This window comes from Coturnix japonica, chromosome 1 (assembly GCF_054131305.1).
Source record: "Coturnix japonica strain WE chromosome 1, WE-NBRP24, whole genome shotgun sequence".
Lineage (NCBI taxonomy): Eukaryota > Metazoa > Chordata > Aves > Galliformes > Phasianidae > Coturnix > Coturnix japonica.
Window position 1 is genome coordinate 46,789,815 of NC_140663.1, and position 23,463 is coordinate 46,813,277.

Below are 23,463 nucleotides of genomic sequence, written 5' to 3' on the forward strand. Positions count from 1 at the left end.
TTCTTGCAACATCTTTTCTAGCATTGAATGTTTAGCTAGTAGTGTTTCATAGACAAGCAGGCAACCAGCACTGCCCAAATTGATCTTTTTTGTGTTTGTTTGATTTGTTGTTTGTTTATTTTTGTTGTTGTTTTTGTTTGATTTGCATGCTGTTGTTTGATTCCTCTTCATGACGTGTCAATGTGTATGAGACTATGTTGCACCCGTACCCATCCATCACCGGACTCTTCTTGCTCTCTCTGTCTATCTTGATCTTCTTCCTGTCAACTTCAGATTGTGATGTCACCTGTAGCCTTAATCACTTTATGGTGTGTCTTTAGTAGTTTGTTAAGCTAGCATCCTTGAGTTTTAATTTCCATCATTAACACCTCTCTGGGGCACTCATGTCAACTGTCTTCTCTCCAGTAGGAATCCATCTTCATATATCCAGTTAATTATTTTGTAGTTGACCGTTCTTTCTCCTCCCCTTTTTCTTTTTCCTTTCCCCAATTTCCTATTAACTTTTTCCTGGGGTCTCAAAGGGAATTAACTCTCTAACGGGGATTTAGTGCTTTCATGCCTTGCTTCTTGGCTTTGGCTGTGCCATGCCAAGAAACTGTCTTAGGCAGTGGAAAATTGGGCTTGTGATTAACCAACTGCTCCATGTTTGTCCCTTACTTGTGTTTTAGAGAAGGATGAGGCTGCAATTGAGAGTTCTGAGTACAATGCCACGTCAGTAGCTGATGTGGACAAGCGGGTGAAACGGCGGCTACTTATGGGTAACACTTTTCTTCCACTTCCTTTGTTGTGCTCTCACTTTTGTCTGTATGTATGTGGGGGGAGGTTCTCTTTTGGTCTCATTTGGTCTTTTTGGTTTTGGTTTGGTTTGTGGTTTTTTTTTTGTTTGTTTGTTTTGTTTTTTGTTTTTTTAAGCTTGCTTTATCTGTGTGAAAAGGTCACCAGTTTTTTAAGTCTTCATCTGTTGTACAACCTCATTTCTTGTTTTTAAATTTTTTTTTTTTGGTAACACTGCAGCTTTAATGTTCAATTTCTTCTGCACAGAAAGAAGCTTTTGCCATTAACCTTACTTAACCTTATGCAAGCTACTTCTTATATGTGAACTGTGTGTTTGTGTGTATGTGTTGCTATAGGATTCCTAAAAAATCTCATGTGTTGCAGATTTGCCTTTTGACTTAAAAGTGGATGACGGTGATTATATAAAACAATGTTCTATTACATATGTGGTGTTAAATGAACTATATTTGACTACTTAGAATTTGCTGTGCTTTTGATCAAAATGTAAATATTATGACTGGAAATTGATTTATTTCCTTTGTGTAGCTATGCTAATAACCACTGAAAGATCTTTCCCTCATGACTAGTGTGCTTCCTTATGTTCATTCAGGAAGCATGGCTTGTTTCTCTGTGTTGTTGGAGCCTGAGAGTGGAGATATGAGGAAATGCATTGGACAATGTAGATAATTCTTTAGTTTCTGTCTGTTAACCCATGCTCACCATTGTGCTGGTCTTCTTCATCTTACATGCATGACTTTTTGGGAACTGAAAGAGTAGAGTGGCTGCATTTCTGCCAGTTTCTTTTCATGTGACAGAGGGCACAGGATAGCATAGACTGCTGAATGATGCTAGCATTTTGGAGGTTTCCAAGTGGTTTGTTACTCTGTATTTTCAATTCTGATGCCTTAGACACCACATGTAATATTTCTATTAGTTTTTAAGCATAGTGAGCATTGATGAGGTGTACCGAATAATCCGTATACAAGATAGGGGTTCTTCATTCACTGGAGAAATTAGGGCACAACGAAATTGCTGTGTTCCCACCTGGTAGCTGATTCCCTTCTTAAAAGCATTAAACCTGTCACAGACTGCCCTGCTAGCTCTCAGCAGGCTGACCTCTGGCTGTAGACATTTACACCTACCTTTACGGAGCACCTCTGGAAGGCCAGAGCCCAGATTACTGTGCTCATAGTTACAGTAGGTGGCAATGCTTATACAATTTTCATATCACTTTTATCTTGCCACCTATACTAAACCATCCACTTAGTCACAGGTCAGCAGACAGTCAGCATGCTGGAAATGGCAGGGTGTCCTAAGTCAGATGTGATATTAGATGATAATACTGAGGTAAAATGTTTTCTCTCCTGTAAACACCTGGTCATATATTCCTTTATTTTTAGAATATCTGTGATTGTTAATTAGCAGTTAATTCACAGATCTAGCAAGTGAACAATATCCATTTGCTGCTTAATGTTTCACTGTTTAAATTGATTTAAGGTGACAGAAACTGTGTAGCTGCTCATCTTGCTTTCTAAAGGTGATAGTAACAATTTTAGATAGTAAGGTCCACAGTATCATAGAAAGTCAGTAAAAAAGCATGGAAAAGACCAATGTAACATTGGAAAATTCAGTCCCCATGGTCTAAACAGCGAGATTACCTTGCCATTACCAGTATGTACAATATGTTTTAGAGAAACTGAGCAACATAGCACACTTGTTTGGTACCTCAGCCTCTAATAGAAGTAATTAACCAGCATGAAGATGTGTTCATGCAGCTTACAGGAGTTCGGGCAAACAGATATTGAATATTTTGAGTAACAAGATTCTTAGTTACACTGAGTCTGCAAGTTCCAAGTGGAGTCTAAAAGTAGGTTTTAGAGAGACAGTGAAAAAAAAAAATCTGAATTTGTATTTGCAGAATACATTGTCTAACTCTTTAGTACCTCTTGTATAAGCAGGTATCAGACAACTGCTTAGTTTCTAGACAGGCTGTGTTTTAACAACCCATTCCTTAGGAAAACATTAACTGGAGCTGAAAAGAAATTCGATTAGTAAATGTCAGCCAAGTGGGTGACTTACTACTTAAGGATCTCCCTAATTGTTTCTTTCTGCCATTTTCTGATTTTCAGAAAATTTAAAACTGTATTTTTTTACAGTCTTACTGCACTTCAAAAGTGTAGCACTTTTCCATGAAATTCAGTGTTTCTTCAGATGCTTACTAAACAACCTTCTTAGAAAGAATTTGAGGGCTCCTCAGGAAACTTTTCCAGCTCTTGTAAGTCGACTGTGATTTTTGACCCTGCTGTAGGCAGTCATGGGAGAGTAGGAAAAGCTGATGACTTTATGTAATTTTAGCAAACTGATGAAAGATGCTTTCAATTACAAGACCTGAGTTGATAACTACTAGGCCCCTGTCAGTCGCTATATTATTAAAATGACTGTGATCTTCGTAACAGTTACTATCAGCCCAGGCTAAGAATAATACTGCATGAGAATACTTTGGGAGAGTGGAAGTGCTGTCAGAAATGAGAGCTTGTGCAGCTCATTTTTCTACAGCAAAACTGACTGCTTCTGTATCTCATACTGACTCTTGAAGGGTCTGTGTCACAGTCACAGTGAGGTCCTGTGACTTGTGGCTAAATCTGAAATAGGGAAAAGTAGATAAAATACACTCCGCTCCTTGTTGTTAGATGTATTTATTTTTTAGATCTCGTGAAGCAAGCCAGAAACTGCAAGAAATTTTTAGAACCACCCAATGATTATTAGGAATTTTCATCCTATTTCTCTCATAATATTCAGAAATACAGTAGGCTTCCAGATGTCCTTCATTTCCCCTGCTCATAGCAAACTAATTGGGTTCAAGGTAAAGAATACTCTCATTAAAGAAATGTCACTGAATGACTTTTCTCTGATCAGTGAATGTGGCACCATCTTGCTGTTCCTACAGCTTGTTTACGTTTCTTGCACTTCCAATTCAGTTGCCATTTTAGAGGGAAAATGAGTGTGCTCTTAATTGTATTCCAGATGGGCTTTTTCTGATATAGGCTGGACTAACTGTGCACCATATTTCATTTTTCTTCCTTTTCTCTCTAGTAGTCAAATGCGTCAAGTTAATTTGGTCTTGAACCCGTGTAACTTCAGAACTGCTATGAAGGCTCCATTTCCTTCCCTCACATTCAATACACCTGTTCCATGCTTTTCAGAGGTTACTGTTTCAAGATCCCTTTGTTTGGCAATAAAATGCTCTTCTTTTGGTTCTATGAGGTTGTAGGATTAGTTCCTTCTTGTCTCAAGATGGTAATTATACAAAGTTCCTTTTACTGTATCCTAGAACAATGGTGCTCTGATAGCATTGATACTGTCTTGAAGTGCAGCGATACTGAATGTTTAAGGTTGGAATAATGTTACAAATGGCCATGATGCTGTTGCTACAAATGTCTTCAGATCATCCAAACCATGCACTGAAATTTACTCCTTACAAGATGTGTTCATGTCATCATAAGTCGGGATGTCTCAAGGTTTTGCCATTCAACACTGGTTTCTTGTATCATCAGTAAGGCAGCCTGCCTCAAATATATAGGAGTGTATATATATAGGATTCTCTTCCCTTTCCTAGAAGATGGCTCACAACTTCCCTACAGACCATTTTACTGTCATGTGAAGTGCTTGTAAGGTGTTTTGGAGCTGTCCTGGACTTTGTATCTACTGGAGTTTACCTCTGCCTAGGTTGCTTCTGCACTGTCATGTTGTAAATGAACAGGAGTAGAACTGTCAGCTGAACCATACCCTCCAGGAATTCAAGGTTCCTGAATTTTTTAGTGGTGGTCCTTCAGAGAGAGGCCACTTGAAGCACCATTCCTGCCCCTGCAGTTTCCCTACACAGAAGCTTGTAGAAACTATGCGGCTCTTATCAGTCCTGTATGTTCTGTGCTTCTGAAAAATCAAGATCGTCTGTCAGGAAGCTTACACAGGGCATGAACTCAAGATGGCATGCACCTAATGTGTGAATGTCATGCTGATAATCATAGGAGGAAAGTTTACAGGAAGCTTACACAGGGCATGAACTCAAGATGGCATTCACCTAATGTGTGAATGTCATGCTGATAATCATAGGAGGAAAGTGGACAGACACTTATTTGAGACACATTATCCATATGCACATTCATATGATAAGCTACCCTTCTTTCTCACAGTCAGACTAGAAATTATTGGGATTTCAGATCTGAAAAGAACCAGTGGTATATGTTGGTCTTAACGCTAAGAAAATCTCAGATCTTAACTTACAAAGATGTACGCTGCGTATGATCATGCATGCGAGTAGCATAAAAACATCTTTTTTAATATGCTATCTTCTTTTTACTTTTGCCTCTCTGACACATTGCAGTTTTGAGGGTTATAGTCTTTTCTACTGAAGACTGTAAGCTTGGTAAGGAGCCATTATGGCTTTTGTTTTGTAGGAATCATATAATAACTGTTCTTATAGACTTCTTAGTCTGTTATGCTTACCTGACCCAAGCTGTTGCTTTCTGCCTGGTGTTTTGTTAAGAATGTTAGGACTTAATCTCTTTGAATCACTGTTTTCTTGCCAGTGGAGGCATACAACTCTACCTTGACTGCAGGGAAATGGAATCAACAAAGTTAACTGGGATTACTGGAGTCTCATTATTACAGTGATTTTCTCCTGCCAGATATAAAATATCATCATACCAGTGTGGAATCCTTCACTAGTCATTCTTTCAGTCACCCCAAGACCTATCCTCTGATGGTTCACTGTGAATAATTTCTTCAAAGCCTTGAAGTACTTGATGAGTTTGACACATAATGATTGTGTGATTTTCACATGGAAGTCCACCTGGATTTCAAGATTCTGTGAAAGAGCCAAATTTTGCTGCTGTCTGGCTCGGGAAGGAATATTGCAGAACTTCAGAATTTGTTGAAGCCACACTTTCTTTACCTAAAAACATCTTTTGTATGATAAAAACTTTCTGACAAAAGTCTTTCTTTTTTCTTAAAATTGAGTTGTGTGTGAAAACTATGTTTTTTACATCACTTTAGCCTGCAGTGGTCTTCAGAGATAGGAAGACAAAGTGCATGCAGTTCTGGTTAGATTGTAAGAAATTGATACACCCTTTCATGGTGATTTACCACTCATGTTCAAAGGATGCGATTGGGCTTTAAAGTGGAGTTGCTCTATTATTGGAGCCATTATTAATAACTTACAGATTGATAAGGGCACAGCATTCTTCCATTTTGATAAATGTAGCATAATAGGAAATGAGAACAGGGTTTCAGACATGCCGTGTAACACACCATATAACAAGCTATTGGAATAAACTGTTATAAACTCTGGCTTTCCATTAGGAAATTTTTTAAAGTCTTAGATTGTTTTGTTCCAAAGGGAAATAATTAATTTTATAGTCTTGATTCTTGATTTTTGATCCTCTTTCAGAATTAATAGTTTCCAGATGATTCTATTCGATATCAGAAGAGCAGAAAGAAGGGCAAACAAGTGTTAATTTTCAAGTGTTCTTTCAAAGCAATTAACTTCTGACTTAGTTACAGCCTACTAAGTACTACTTTGAGACAGAAACACCTTTTCAGGATATACTTCAGTTTTTAGCTTTGTTGTATGGCCTCCTGAGGCTCTTTCAAATTACTTAAAATATGCCTTTATTTCTCTGAGTGTCATTTACCAGATTTAGAAACGCTTGCTATCAGAGAGCTTATGTCAGAAAGCCAAATGTGCTGCTCTGTATGCGTCCCAAATTTGTGTTTTGATCAATAAAGCATTTAAAACATATTATCAACAGGCATATTGTCAGGAGGATCTCTAAATCAGTTACTAACAGTGAAACCAAGACCCCACTTTAACTCTTTCTGTCAGTCCTGCTTTGCTGTATGAAATCACAGCAAACAGGCAGAGGAATCCCTGAGGTTATTCATGCATTCTCTTCTCTCCTAAAGGCAGTTCCTTTCATCCTGAGTTATTGCCACTTTTATTCATTGAGTTTGTGAATGGTGTGCTCATTCCTGTAAAAATCCTTTTTTGTTGTTGTTTTTTTTCTCATTTCTTTTCTGATGATAAAGTCTCAGACCTTATCCAGAATCCCTTCCAATACCTTCCATTGTTTTGCTTTTCCATTTTAAATGAAAGGATTTGCCGAAGGTCAAGACATAATGCCCTCTATCAGTGTTCAGTGTATTTCAGTTTTTCTTAAAACACAGCTTCTCTCTTTAGAAAAGACAGCCCAAACAAAATTAATAGTGCTGTTTTTTAGTGTCCAGAATGGACCCATCCAGTGTTCATTATAAAATACCTGATATGATATGTCACATGACAATCCTTAAAATTTGTACTATTCCCCTGAGGATGAATAGATGTTTTCTGAAATGAGAACTGCAGGATTTGTGATTCACTGCAAGATTCACCTAGTCATTTCTTTACACATTCAGAATGTGGTACTGCAGAATTCTCATCCTATTTTCATGCAAATAAAATTCTACCAATCATGAAATTGCAAGAAAATGAGGAGACAAGCATAACGGAGTGAAGAATTCCACATCCTGCAAGTTACCCTTTCTGTCTCACCTTTTTCATTCCCTGAATATGAAGCTCTTTCACTTTCTACTTCTTTCTGTTCACAGCTATTTGTTTCTTTCATTATGCTATTCTGAATGCTTTTTCTATACCCTTTCAGCATCACAGAATGTAATTTGCATGAGAATAACATAGTTCTGACTTAACTGAAAATTCAGTTATTTCAAGTTGTATGTTTAAGTTTCTCCTTGTGCTTACTGTTCTTTGGGTCTCTCCTTCTATCCCACTCTCATGTCATATTCAGCACATACTGCCACTTGCAATACAATTATTTTTCCCGAGAGCAGCATGTATTCTCTATTTAGATTTCTTTTTAGCCAAACCATGTATACCCTCATATTAAAAGCAAGCTCAACTGTAAAATCAACAGCACATTTTCCCCCCAAATTGCCTTTTTTAATTTAAGCTTTATTATCTTCCAAGTTTCAGATTTAAAGAATCTCTGTACTTTTGGTTGGAATTTGAATGGGATTTTGAGTGTTTTTTTAATCTAGTTGGATAGCATTTGTTAGGCATCGCCATGCAGTTCACCTGCATATACCACTGATGCCATTAGTCATAAAGCTGATTTCATAAGATTCCTAACATAACGTAAATGTTAAGTGGAGTAGTACGCTAAACAAAAATCTAGTATACATGGAATTCATGTACGTATGTGTTTGGTAGAGATTATGCTGTGATATTAACATGGATTGAAAAGATAAGATATGAGCACAGGCTACCCCATAGCCGGGCTTTTTTCAGTGTGAAAGGAGCTAACACATTTTAGCTTACAGTTAAGGGCTCATTTGATTTCAGATACTTTTTTGTTTTCAGTTGAATGAGTTTAGTGTTCTTGAAAGTGAGGGAGCCAGTTCTGCTCAGCTGAGTGATTAGGCCTTCTCAAAATAAAAAATCTTAAGTATATATATTTTTTTCCTTCTTAAAAAAACACCCAGTACCTGGCCTTTGAGATTTTGCTCTAAAAATGAATTCATTTAAAATGTAAGACAGTACTAACTGATATCCTGCATTCTCTGTCTAGAACTGGTTCTGCAGTTTCATTTCTGCTGAGACATACTACAAAATCTATTGGGAATCAGTGCAGAACATAAAGCAAATGAGATAAGGATGCCAATTTGTACATTAACTACCTATCTGATGAACATTAATGGGCATTTTTAAGCTTTTCAGTATTTGTTCTTACTAACTGTCAGACATTCGGCTTTCTTTGAGAGGTATCTTTCTTCTTTCCTCACTTGTTCAAATATAAAGTTCTCCAATCTTGTACATGTAGCTTGGGGAGTCAGTTTGTGTTTCACTATGGATTAAATGAGGAAAAATAAACTCATATTTAGGTGCTTTAGGATAGATAAGCATGTTATCACAGGGGCAGTCTACAACAGCTTTACTTAGGGTGCTGCTGAGGAACAAATTGCCAGTTTGTCTCTCCACTAGACGATATTAATTCAGAGACACTAAGAATAATCTATTCAAGGTAATCCATACACTGCTTCCTGGACCAGCTAAAACAGGGAGCACCTAAATCTACCAACCTGCTTGTATTCTGTAGCTTTCAGTCACATTGGGATTAATTTGTTTATGTGTCTGAACCCTGAATTTAAGACAGTAATTCTGAGCATTAAGATACTGTGTTCAAGTCTTGTGCAATATTCAGTCCAAGTGTAGAGGTAGTTACAGTTATGTTCTGAAGATTATTACTCACTTATTCTGAGTATTATTACTCTGGGCAAGTAGCCCAGACAAAGCTGGGTAACCTACTTGAAGTTTGGAGTTCCAGACTGCTCCATGTGAACTGCTCTTTGTCTGACATAAACAATGACTCCAAATAATATCCTGTAATGTGGTACACATTTTGGGAGCATAGCCTGAGCAGTCTATTTCTGCTGACCCAGTAAACTTTTGGCTACTGCAAGCAAATTCCAAAGAAGGGCAATCACAGAATCACTGAATCACAGAATTATCAAGGTTGGAAAAGACCTAGAAGATCATCCAGTCCAACCATCACCAATACTTCCCAGTTAAATCATATCCCCCAACACAACATCCAAACATTTCTTGAACACTCCCATGGTCGGTGACTCCACCACCTCCCTGGGCAGTGCATTCCAGTGCCTGATTACCCTTTCCGAGAAGTAATACTTCCTAATATCCAGCCTGAATCTCCCCTGCTGCAGCTTAAAACCATTCCCTCTAGTTCTTTCACTGTCTACATGAGAGAAAAGGCCAACCCCAAGCTCACTACAACCTCCCTTCAGGAAGTTATAGAGAGCAATGAGGTCTCCCCTGAGCCTCCTCTTCTCCAGGCTGAACAATCCTAGCTCCCTCAGCCTCTCCTCATAAGGCCTGTGCTCCAGACCCCTCACCAGCTTTGTAGCCCTCCTCTGAACATGTTCCAGGGCCACAATGTCTTTCTTGCAGTGAGGGGCCCAAAAGTGAACACAGTACTCGAGGTGCAGCCTCACCAGTGCCAAGTACAGGGGGACAATTACCTCCCTGTTCCTGCTAGTAACACTGTTTTTGATGCAAGCCAGTATGCTGTTGACCTTCTTGGCCACCTGGGCACACTGTTGGCTCATGTTCAGACGAGCATCAATCAGTATCCCCAGGTCCATTTCCTCCACACAATCCTCCAGCCACTCCGCCCCAAGTCTATAGCGCTGCCTGGGGTTGTTGTGGCCAAAGTGCAGGACCCGGTATTTGTTGAACTTCATCTCGTTGGCTTCGGCCCAGCTCTCCAACCTGTCCAGATCCCTCTGTAGGGCCTCGCTACCCCCAGGCAGATCCACACTCCCAGCCAATTTGGTGTCATCTGCGTACTTACTGAGGGTGCACTCAATACCCTCATCCAGGTCATCAATAAAGATATTGAAGAGGACAAGCCCAAGCACCAACCCGTGGGGAACACCACTCATGACCGGTCGCCAGCTGGATTTAACTCCATTCACCACTACTCTCTGAGCCCGACCCTCCAGCCAGCTACTTAACCAGCCGAGAGTGTACCCATCCAATCCACGGGCTGCCAGCTTCTGCATGAGAATACTGTGGGAGACAGTGTCAAAGGCTTTGCTGAAGTCTAGGTAGACCACATCAACAGCCTTTCCCTCATCCAGCAGATGGGTCACTAGATCATAAAAGGAGATCAGGTTGGTCAAACAGGACCTGCTCTTCATGAACCCGTGTTGGCTAGGCCTGATCCCCCGGCCATTCTGCACATGTCGCATGATCTCCCTCAAGATAATCTGTTCCATAACCTTGCCTGGCACCGAGGTCAGGCTAACAGGCCTGTAGTTCCCCGGATCCTCCTTACAACCTTTCTTGTATATGGGAGTCACGCTGGCAAGCCTCCAATCTTGTGGGACCTCACCAGTCAACAAGGAGCGCTGATAGATGATGGAAAGCGGCTCAGCTATCACCTCCGCCATTTCCCTCAGCACTCTCGGGTGGATCTCATCCGGCCCCATGGACTTGTGGCAGTCCAGTTGGAGTAGCAAGTCTCTGACCGTTTCTTCCAGAATCGCAGGGGGGTTAGCGTGCTCCCCAGCTGAGACTACCAGATCAGAGAGAGGAGTACCCTGAGGATAACTGGTCTGACTTTTAAAGACAGACGTAAAGAAGGCATTCAGAACCTCTGCCTTTTCCTTATCCTCAGTGGTCACATTCCCAGCCTCATCCGGCAAAGAGTGGATATTCTCCTTTGTCATCCTCTTACTGTTAATGTATTTATAAAAGAGTTTCTTATTTCTTTTCACCCCAGCAGCCAGACTAAATTCAAGCTGGGCTTTTGCCTTTCTGATTTCACCTCTACAAATCCTAACAACTTCTCTGTATTCATTCTCAGTTGCCCATCCTTCCTTCCACAGGTGGTAGATTCTCTTTTTCTCCCGGAGCCTCAAGAACAGCTCCCTATTCATCCACTCCGGTCTTCCCTGCTGGGGAATGTACTTCTTTGACTTGCACTATGGTCAGTGTTATCATTTCACCAGTCTTAGGAACAAGGTAGGGAAAATATGTCCCTTCATGTCCTCCTTTCAGCTGTAGTTACTGCTTACCATTTCAGCCTCCACAGTTTACAGAAATTTGGTGAAATTCAGAAAAAATTCTTTGTTTTGAAGGACATATGTTTCTTCTTATCTCTTTTCGGTCTTAAAAGTCAGACATTACCCAGATTTATGTTTCTAGACATTAAACACCTCAGTGGTCTTTCAAATTTGAGAATCAGCACAAACCCATCTCTCCAAGTGGGATGCAATTACCTTTAAACTAGTTACTAATTACTAACTAGTGAGAAAAGAGGGCATGTTCTTGTAGTGCCTTAACCAGCAGGCAGCTCAGCACTACACAGGTATTCACACACTCCCCCACATGGGGATGGGGGAGAAAATCAAGAATAGTTATAAGTGCAAGATCTCGTGGGTTGAGATAAGGACAGTCTGATAATGGAAGAAAATTAGAAAAATAAAATAAAACTGATGCATAATGCAATTGCTCACCACCTACAAGCTGATGCCCAGCCAGTCACAAAGCAGCAGTTAACCTTCCTGACCAGCTCCCTTCATTTTGTTGTTTAGCATAACACCACGTAGAAAGGGATATTCCTTTGGCCAGTTTGGGTTGGATGTCCTGGTTCTGTCCCTGGTACAGACTACACAATTTGTTTTCACTGCTGCTACTTTTGGCCTTCTCTTAGGTCATCTTTGCATGTTCATACACACGTTGTTGAGAACAGTCCTTCCATTTAGTTGTTCACTACTCTTTCCAGCCATTGCTTTTTTTGATCAAGAACTTGAAAATAGATAGGGCTTTTTAGGTCCTGCTGACTGCAGGCTGCTATTCTGGGTAATTGGAAATGATCAGAAAACCACTTCTCTGTCCAAAGGAAACACTATGTTGCTAGAGGTTTGCTCTTCTTTCCGTGCCTTGTGGAAGACAGGCTCTTGGGGAAAGATCTGCATACTGATGAGATAAAGGGAACTGACACTGATCAGTAGCACAGTGTTTTTACCCTTTTAATATACTCTGGGTATAACGTGCAATTAAGTTCATCCTCCTCCATGCAGAAATCCACATAGCATTTATCTGTCATGTCTTGTTCTTGATACTTGATAGACCTGCACTGGTCTACACTGAAGAAATATTCTACAAGAGTTGCTCTGAAAGCAATGCTTCATATTTTGTTACGTTGGCCCGCAGCATAAAAGCTGGATGTTGATGGCATGGCAGTAGAGGTTGAACGTTCCAACCAATTTCCATTACATTTTGTTGCCATGAGAGTGGTGGAAGTGGAGGGTCAGTGTGGCAAAATGGTGTCTGACATGGAAGTGCAGTGTGAAGCAAAGTTGTGTCGCTGAATTCCTCCATGAAGAATAAATGGCACTCACTGACATACACTGGTTCTTGCTGAGTGTTTGTAGAGATAACAGCAACAGTAGGTTACCTCTGCTGCTGCAGATGATTACAAGTGCAGAATGTGAGCTCTTGTTTATTTTTGGTGAAGGTGCATAGCTAGAAGTTGTGACTATGTTGAAAAAAAAAAAAAAAAAGAATTTTTTTGTAGCAGAGAATTTGCTCTATCAAGTAATGTTATTTGTATCTGTCAGTGTTCTTTCCGTGGAAATAAGTACAAGGCATTCTTCTTGGGGTGACCTTCATAGATTGCCTGGTGACTTGGTAGCCTGCACAATCCACACTGTCTGCAAAATAGTACTTCTGCTTTTAGACAGCAGTAGGACACACCCAAGTTCTATTCAACATCTTTTTCTGAGAGTTCTTTGTGACTGCCATCTGGTTCAGCCTTCTTGTGGGAGGAACAGGATTACAGTGTAGTTCTTTCTGAAATCTGAGTTCATTAGTTACCTTCATACTTGCCCACCGCTTATGCACCACACAAAGTTGTAGGTCTTATAAAAATGAAACAGCAACACTTTTACTTGTCTACTTCATTCCTTTTGGCCATGTACAGCCTCTTTGGTTTTTTAAGCCTTCTTGTCTTGTAAGAGAAGCATTTGTAAATTGTATGTTATCTTAAGCAATTTTTTCTTCACACTGAACAATGCAGCAAGTGCTTTGGCAGGTTGGCTGAGTTTTGGCATATGTGTGCAGGTGTGTGCCCACATTCCAGAGCTTATAGGATTAATATTTTTTTTTATGTACAATATGCCAGTTCAAAACAGTGGACCATGTTCGGGAGAAAACGGAAAGATCTTCATCTGTTATATGAAGCATCCTTGTAGGAATCCTGTTGCATATCATACTAATCTAGAGCACTCTCAGAGTGGATGGAAAAGAAGAAATTCTATTAAGATTTTTTTTCCTTTGAAGTGTTACATTTGAAGAGGAATATTATACTGTCAGGGCAAAAATTAAATTAAGATTGTGTAGTGTTGAGACTCTTAATTTTGGTGATACCAATAGTAATTTATGTACTATCTGTAGTGATAAAAACAATGGTGTTTAATGTTTCTCAATCATGTTTTCTAACAATTTTCAAAAGATATAAGAAATACTGTCTCTGTTTTACACAGAGACGAATATATCACAAAATTTCATGTGAGCACCAGGTAATTTGCCAAGAGTGACAAGGCAGCTTATGGGAAACACGGGAAAAAATTAGATCTCTGCTTTTGTTCTCTAGCTTTCAGAACTTGAGATTTTCCTATTGGAAGCACACAAATGTCAGATTACAAAGAAAGAGGTGCCTGTTAGTGAGCGGACATGCTTTCTGCTCTTTTATTTGACATGATGCTTGCTGTGTTCATGGTCCTGCCCTTTTCCTTTTCCTCTTCCGGTGCTCTTTATCAGAAATAAATAATGTGGAGTAAAAGTGAAACTGAGCTTTAGTTTCTATAGAATAGGTAAATCAGTCTTCCTGAAACATAGATTCATGTAAGTTGGGAGGGATTTATGTAGATCATCTGATCTGATCTCCTGCTCAAGGAAAGGCCAACTACACCCAGTTGTTCACATCCACGTGCAGCTGAGTTTTGGATATCTCCAAGGACAAGCCTCCTTGTTCTGATGTTTGACCACTCTCCTTGTGAACATTTTTTTTCTTTATATCAAAATTCCAGCTTAAATTCGTTGCTTCCACAGTCCCTGTGATCTGACCCACTCACCATATTATCCACTTAATCATTCTCTTTTTGGTTGCTGTGGTCATAAGGGTACTACAGAAAATCATGCCAAAGCACTTGCTAAACAGCACCCACATCTCTGCCTTTATCCACAGATAAATCATGTCATTGTATAAGGTGATTCTGTTAGCCAGTCATGGTTTGCCCTCAGTAACTGATTTTTAAGTATTCTTGAATCATCTTCTTGTCCTTCATGTGCTTGAAAATGATTTCCATTATGACTTTTGAGGTGAGGCTCACTGGTCTGAAGTTTTCCAGAGCCTCTCACTTGCCCTTCTTAACCCTTCTTATCTTCACCAGATATCAGAAACCATACCTCATGGCTTATAAAAGATTCTATAGAGTGACCTCACTAGGACATAGACATACGTTACTTTATAATCTTCATGTAACTACCTTCTGATCTACAAATATATGTAGATTTATTTTGGTTTGCACTGTATCTCAGTTTCTAAACCTTGTTTTGAATTTCAGATGAAATTGAACCAAACTTTGAAAGTCTAGGTTTGGCTGATTTTCAGTAATACTCTTGAAATCACATTATGTACTCTTGACTGTAAAGATAAAATGAAACTAGAAAGACTGAAGGGAGATTTTGAATGACTTTATGAAATAATTGACAATCTCTGAAAACCAAATTTGAGTAGAGCTGTACATTTTGAGTGCTTATGTTTTACATATTTCATAAAAAATGAAATGGAAGTTATCAGAAATGTTGCCGAATCATGATAAACGTATTCAGTTCCAGGAATTTAATAGTATCATAGTATCATAGTATCATAGTATCATAGTCTCAAGCGGGTTGGAAGGGACCTTAGAGATCATCAAGTCCAACCCCCCGGGATTCGAGCCTCTGTGTAGCAGAGCAGCACTTCTACCACTTGCGCCACAGGGGGATTCGAACCCAAGGCCTCCGGTGTTGCAACGCAGCATTCCTACCACTTGCGCCACCAGGGCAATAGTATTCAAAGCCAAGTAAGTACTGTTAGAGGTCAAATCTGTTTTGAAGGAAGTGACCAGGTTCTATGACCTCCTGGTAAAGATTCTGCTTTAGTTCAAAAGACAAAGAACTAGAAGCCAGCCCTCATCTCTCTTTGCTAAACTTTTGCAGACACTTAATATGTCAATGTTAAGTACTGAATACTTATGTAGCTTCACCTGCTAACTTAGTAAACACCCTTAATTCAGTGCTGGAGGACTGCAAACTTGTACTTTTTAATATTTGGTTTATTAGGATGTTTAGATATAATGCATATCCAGTAGTGTAATGGACTATTATTGAAGAAACAAATATTATGATGTACTGAAACATAGTTACATTATGTTGGTAATGAATTTGATTTCTTTTTGTTTATCAGTCCAGGGAGCAGATGCATGAGTCTGTTTCATTATAATGAGCTGACAGTGGAAAATATAGTGTATGCAGTCCCACAATGCCTTATATATGTAGATATATATGTAGATTAGATTTCCTTTTATTTAGATCCTAGTTTCTGTCTGCATTTTCTGGTGGGAATTCAGCAAGGATATAAGTAGCTCTGCAAGAAAGGATATGAGCAGGATCTAAAATTCTAGTTAGGATTAATAGTTACCTATGATGAGCTTTGTCACAATTCAGAAGGAGACGAAATATCACTGTTTTGTCTTCCACTTCTTTTCTGCTCCTTCATCATAAGAGAAAACAGCAGAAAAACAGTGACCTGTAGGATCAGTGTCATTATGAATCTAATCCTAATTTTGAACATCTCTTCTTTCCCTTCCGTATAAGTATGGCATCTCCAGCATGATAGCTCAAAAATCAGACATTTGCTTCTGCTCTGAAACTTGTATTTGCATTTCAAATACATACTGAAGTTTGACAGGGGTGAGGATAATAGGTTGAAGTAATTTCTAACAGAAACACAAGTGTTGACATGCTTCAGTTTATGTTGTATATAGGCCTCAGCACTTGCATTTGATGTAGTTTGTAATTCTTCTTTCCCACATTCTGCTATTCACATTTGCTTTCTTTTACCAATTATTTTTTTTTCTCATGACCTTGAGTTTAAGGAATTTCATCAATACATCTCTCTGATTATCCAAAATGTTAGGAGTTACTGTCAGAAGTCCTCTCGCTCACTTGGATCTTCATTCTGTTAGAGTTCATCACGTATTAACATCAGAGTCACCAGGAAAGTTGAAGGGTATTTATCCTTTTTGGTTTGTTTTACTAAATCTCTGTGAAAATAATAAAAAAATAAAATAAAATAAGCTGGCTTGATTCCCTCTATTTATACATTGAAATAAGTCTTGTTCACTGGATGACCCTTACCCTATAGATCCAGTCATCCATACCATGGGGAAAAAAAATTGTTGTGTTGATTCATTTTCACTGGATGTCATCCAGAAAACAGAAATATTGCTGCTCGTGTACATCTCTTGGTGATGAACTGCAAGAAAGGACTCCTCATATGCCAAAGCTAATCTGCTAACATAAGATTTACTACTTGTTGCAGTGTCATGCCAAATGTACATCTTTAGCACTTTTGCCTGGCTTTTAACCTTAACTCTTTAACTCTTTACTCCTGGCTGGTCATTCTACCATTAAACTGTACCCAAGGATGAAAAAAAGAACACTTCTAAACGATATGAAATTTCTTCCTTTGGCATATGGGGATATGCACATACATTCATATACAAAAGGAAATGTCTTCATTTTACCAAAGAATTCTCCAAATTGTAATGTCAGCATCGAAAGCTCTTCAATAGCCATTCCAAGGGTAGTAAATGAAAATCAGAAGTGAAGCAGTTAGGTTCAGGTCCTGCAGATCCTACCTGAATGGTCTGTGCTCATGCAAAATAACCCATTCATTTTGTTGGAGAACGCAGGTAAGCAGGGACTCTGCCTGAAAATAAAGATGTGCAGGCCCAGCTCCATCTTTAGAAAACAAGAAACATGGCGATCCACTTACTAACTGTGCTTTCTGGTAGTTGTGTGCCAATTCATTTGTATACTGATTGTTTTTTCTATATGATGTTATTATATAGCATATATGTTATACATGTATACACATTTGGTACAGCATGAATGAATGTATATGGACAGCAAAATTTTGTTCCATGCTGTTAATGCATGTGTTCCCCCTTCCCCTTGATTTTAGCTTGGGTCATCAGTGCCAGCAGCTTACTCCAAAACTAATACATAGGTCTGTTCTTGTTCACATTAAATTTATTTCTGTTTTACTTAGAAGCAGGGAAGTCCCTCCCAGGGGACAGTCACCTTCAGGGTATTAGCAGAGGCTACTTTAAAATAAAAATGCTTTAGTACCAGTCGGTTTAAAGATAAAGCCTTTTCTGTTCTGTGTAAATAATTTTTGATCAGCCTACTGTTCTAAGGCAGTTCCTTATTAGCATATCCTATAGCATATTTGTGAGACTGTCTACAGAGTACAATTGTGACACAGGCTGTGAATATTCAGCAATAAGAGTCTGTAAATCTGAGTAGGTAGTGACAAAGCCTCTTCAGGGAAAGCCAAAATGAGGTGAAATGTATAGAATAATGGCATCTTGGGGGGATCAGGGAGACTTTTAATTTAATCAAAGCCAGAGCAACTGAAAAAGATACTACTAAAAGGACTTACTCTCTGAAGTAAATACTTTTCAGATAAATTCAGAGTTCAAACTGATGTGCTAAATTGGCATCCTTGCATCCAGCCTATTCTCTGGAACAAAGCAAAGTTAATTGTTTCACTTGCCTTTTATCTGTTTTATGGATGCGTGTGTGGGTATGCATGTGTATGTATGTGTAAGATTTACGCATGTGCTCACACAAGTCACAGAAAATAATGGCATCAAGGGAGGGTTCTTCACTTTTGGTTTTTTTTTCGGTGATGAAGTTGAAGATTTTTTTTTTTTAATGTGGTGGTACCTAATAGCCATTGCCCACTGTTGTAAAAGCTAAGAAGTATTGCAGCTTTCCCTTGCCTGTGTTTGCCTAGCCACCCTTCTACATACTACAAGCACTGGGAAATTTCAATGACACAGCTTGGAATGGGTTCAGTGACCTCAATTATACCCTCCCACCCACTCCAAACTCCTTTCAATTTGCAAAAAGCTTTAAGTGGACAAAACCCAGATGCCTTTTGCTTGTAGTTCAGTAAGAACAGATTGGGCATGTAGATTCTTGTCAAAGTGATATATGTAGTTCATTTTCCATTAACTCTTTCTTAACTAAGGATTTAAAAGTATCGATTCCATGTCTAGCACTCTGTTTGCTTTCTACTGCTTTTTAAAGTTCATTATGCCTACAACATCCTCTAAAAAAATGAACCTTAAAAAGCCTTGGCTAGACATTGACTGATATGAAACAGACTGAATGTTTGGTTCTGCTTTTAAAGGCAATCACTTTTTTTTTTCCTTAAACTTGTTTCATATGTAATAATCCATCCTATCACCTAAGACAGTTCAAAAGCACTAACTAAATATAATAAATAAAAACACCAGTTTGGAGGGAGAAAGAAATTGTGACTTGTGGAAATGATTTACCAGTCAAAACAATTATGTGGGCCCTGATGACCTTGAAAGCTTGCTTGAGTTGGCTTGCTTATAACTTAGACTGCTTTCATAATATTGTAATGTTGCCCCAAAGAGTTGGTGCCTCTCCCCTCCCCCAGAACATTTCATTACACTCCCTTTCTCCCCCCCCCACCCCTTTCTCTTTCATTCTGCAGAAACATGTGCTGTCAATAATGGAGGCTGTGATCGGACTTGCAAGGATACTGCGACAGGGGTACGATGCAGTTGCCCAGTTGGATTTACCCTGCAGCCTGATGGGAAAACGTGCAAAGGTCAGCTTCTGTTTGCTTTGCAATGCATCATTTGCCTTCAGCGGTTTCGGTACAAGTTGTAAATGTTCAGATATTTAATCAATACTTTTAAGTTAAGGCTGTTACTGGCACAGTGATTGCAGTTGAGTTCATTAGCTTTCCTCATCCTTAATTCTTCTGCATTTACCTACCTCAGTTATTTTACTCTCTTTTTATTAGGGGGTTTTATTACCACAAAGAAATGAGGTACAGAGGTCGAACTGTTTTTAACTGGCCAGACATTTAGATGAGTAACTCTGGGCTGTAGAAACATTCAGTTACAGAAGATAGTTCGATACGCTTGTAAAAATTCAATCCTGCGATGATGCCTGAATTTTTCTATTCAAAACTAAGGTTGAAAATATCAAGCAAATCTTTGTCAACTGTTGATCGCTAATTGAGGCTAAGCAAAAGCTGCAGAGGTATTACTGGAAAAAAATCAAATGAATAATTGCCCATTTCTGTCCCTTCAAAACATTAGGAGTAGCTAGCTGTAAAGGAAAACTGAAGCAACATTTTTTAGTGCACAGCCTAAGCTTTACAGTTCATACTCAGCTTTTACTGTTCCAAAGACAGCATAAGAACCTTGGTATTTTATCCTTTGTGAATGCGTTAAAACTGAGGACATGGGAAAGGAGAACAGAACAGAAAAGAGCATTTGATACCACTCTCAACATCTGTTCTCAGTTAAAGAGACAGGGACAGTTCTCGAATACTCCTGCTGAATCACACTTAGTGGCCCTATGCATGTAAGTAGTTTTGGATACATACTTGCAGGACCAGGCCCTCTGTCAAATCTTTTCCTGTTTTCCTACCTATTTCTTTTGAGCTCCATTAGAAGAGACTGGAGATGTCCAGGAGGACATTGCATATATATTGTTGTGGCAGAAAACACTTTCTTGTCACTCAGTGGCAAGAATGAGCTGACCTCACCTGCTAAGAAACTATTGGGACGTTTTTTCTTTAAAGTAACCAGAAATGTCAGAATATCTTTAGTTCAGGGGCTGATGTAACTTAAAATAGTAAAACCCAAAAAATAAACAGAAAATGTGTGGTTTCCTCTTTCTCCAGGCTGAAAACTTGGGCATGATTTTGTTAGTACGCTTATTTATAGACATAACAGTCCATTTGCCTGTTTATTTGAAAATAAAACATTTAAACTGCCATTCCATACAATTTTAATGGTTATGGGTGAGCACACATCAAAAATCAGCCGTTCTAGTTCAAACCACATGAAAATAAACCTTCATTTTTACAGGCAGACTAGCTAAGCCATAGTAGAACAGTAACAGTGACTCCACCGAGTGCATAAAAAAGGAAGCATTTTAATACTGTAACATATACCTAGACTTGATTGTAATGTTTATTATTGAAAGTACATCATGACAAAAAAAAGATGAATTCTAAATTTAGAAGTCTGGCCATAGAACTAACATGAAACAATATTTATATAATAAATCTATAATTAGCGCTACAGACAAAATAAAATGTTCAACTGATCCTCAAACCAAATAGTATAACCCTGAGCATTTTTCTTCATTTTCCATGTTTTATGAGAAGAAAATATGAGAAACGGAATCTGTGTTTTTATGGTGTTGCAGATCTTTTACTTAAACAGCAACTTGAAATTCACTTGTGCGGTTGAACAAACCAACCTTCAATGACATTTTGGGCAATAAAAAAATAGTAAAAGATATGGTTAACTGAAATTAATATTAGTTTTCTAATGCATTACAGCATGAGATTTCTGGGCTAGATTTTGCTTCCCTGAAGCCAAAACAACTTCCCATTTGAATCTGTGAACTAAGAATCATATATTTAAACTGACCAGGGAAGCTGCTTCTGCACATAATGCGGGCAGCCCTTAGTCAAGACTGCTTTCTGAGATGTGTATCTTCTGAACATAAAAGTGAATGACTTAGTAGAGTAACAGTATGCTGCTATCTATACCTATAAGCTCCTCTCACTTATAGGTAGAGCCTGGAATAATCTGGGGTGGGTAAGTTCAGTGTTCACACATTTTCCTGTGAATTCTGTTGAAAAGAATGATCTTCTCAAATGATCATTTCTGATTTTTCTCTTCACTCTCTGATTTGACTGGATTACTGTTTCTTATTATATACTATTCATTGATCTATCTTTAACAATTACAGCTGTGTGGCAAGAGCAATGGATTACCTATTGAATGCCTATTAAAGCACCTTCGGGGATCATACAGCTGTCACATACTATCTTCCCTGGGTAGGGTTTTGAAAGCTGACAAATGTCACAGCATCTCCAATTGAGGTTTTTAATAAAGGCATAATTTTAAAGATAAGTTATGGTTTTAAACATAAGAGATAGGTCTTTTATTTATTATAGGAAAAGAAAGAGGAAGGACATGTAAGAAAACCTGTGAGAAACTGGAGGGTTAATTACTGTATTAACAACAAAAAAATGCAGTTGTGGTTTGAGCAAAATGATTAAAAGATTAAGGTTATACATAGTAAATAATGTTGATCAAAAAGAATATTTTTATTGGAATGTCTATGATTTTTCTTCCATTGTGGCATCTTCCTCACTATACCATTTGATACAGTACAGCAACTATTCCAAGGTATGTATTTGCTGAAATTATGGAGTTGCTGAGGCTTGAATAAGACTCACAAAAATGTATGAACTGATGAGTACTCCAAGGGGGCATAATGCAATTTGTAGTTCTAGGTCACGTGCACCTGATTTCTTCAAAAGTGTGTTTTTATCATGCTGGTATTTTATGGAAATCTGTTGCTTCTTTCTTGTCCTTCCCTCCCTCCCTCCCTCCCTCCCTCCCTCCCTCCCTCCCTCCCTCCCTCCCTCCCTCCCTCCCTTCCTTCCTCCCTTCCTTCCTTCCTTCCTTCCTTCCTTCCTTCCTTCCTTCCTTCCTTCCTTCCTTCCTTCCTTCCTTCCTTCCTTCCTTCCTTCCTTCCTTCCTTCCTTCCTTCCTTCCTTCCTTCCTTCCTTCCTTCCTTCCTTCCTTCCTTCCTTCCTTCCTTCCTTCCTTCCTTCCTTCCTTCCTTCCTTCCTTCCTTCCTTCCTTCCTTCCTTCCTTCCTTCCTTCCTTCCATACCTCCCTCCATACCTCCCTCCATACCTCCCTCCATACCTCCCTCCATACCTCTCTTCCATACCTCGTGGATGTTCTGTAATAGCAAGATGACTGTTGTTTTGTTTGGCTAACTAGCTGTTTTTTAGTACTTTCTCAATCAAGATAAAGAGTGGGGTTCTGGGAACGCAGATATTCAGCTGGGACAAAATGTCAGTGGTTTTATTATCAGTGTCATCTTACGTTACTAATACTGCTAAATATAACAGCATTATATCATGCGCACAGATGAAACTTTGCCAAGTCCAGGTGACTCACAGACATGTATTTAAGACACAGAAAGGCCCCTGCATGTCTACGCCTATGGCTGGAGTGTTTTATTTACTGTGCTATGTACATTAAGTAAGCCCTTCTTAGCCCTTTGGCATATTGTTTAACCAGAGCAGTGTTATGCAGAGGTTATGTGACTGGATGCTGTTTGGGCAAACATTTCTTCTTCCTTCTGTCTCATTGTCATGGTTACCCAGAAATGTGGCGTGCTCTCTACTTCCTTCAAACAAGACCCCATCCTTTTGCATTCAGATGCAGCAGAGAAATGTGGCATTTACATGCTTAAATACTTCACTGTGCTGCTTTGGGAATGTCAGAAATGCCTTATCGTTGACCAATTTACCCACTAACTCAACTCTATAACCTTCCCTATTGTTAAGCAATCTAGAAATTAAAACCAGGATCATGGTGTCTTAATGAGTTATTTCAGTCAAAGAGCCAAATCAAATTTTATTGATACACAAGGGAATTATTGCATTGGCTTTATTAGGTTGATGTAGAAATTGCTCTATTTTATCATTCTTAATTGCAGCATATTATGGCAGGAGAATGCATTTTAAATTATTTTTTGATACCAAAAAAAAAAAAAGAAAACCTGGAAATTAATACAGTTTTGAAAATTGGATTGTTTCTATGAGGAAAGAGTTTGTTACAGAATGAGTTTCAGTGAAGCAAACGATGTCACATTTTGTTAAATACAAACTGAAAGGTTTTATTAAA

The 23,463-nt window shown here is 38.8% G+C and overlaps 1 protein-coding gene across 6 annotated transcripts in view; it reads left to right on the forward strand.

Moving 5' to 3' along the window:
- The window catches only part of SCUBE1 (signal peptide, CUB domain and EGF like domain containing 1), a 201,842-nt gene that overhangs the window by 111,282 nt on the left and 67,097 nt on the right, over window positions 1-23,463 (forward strand). For 3 of the 6 annotated variants that reach the window (XM_015869913.3, XM_015869916.3, XM_085518005.1), the window contains exons 7-8: window positions 669-758; window positions 19,215-19,331. In XM_015869913.3, the coding sequence (XP_015725399.2) occupies window positions 669-758; window positions 19,215-19,331 (207 nt within the window). Of the gene's footprint in view, window positions 1-668; window positions 759-16,564; window positions 16,689-19,214; window positions 19,332-23,463 lie in introns of those variants that run through there. The other 3 variants (XM_015869923.3, XM_015869933.3, XM_085518000.1) reach the window with 2 other exon arrangements.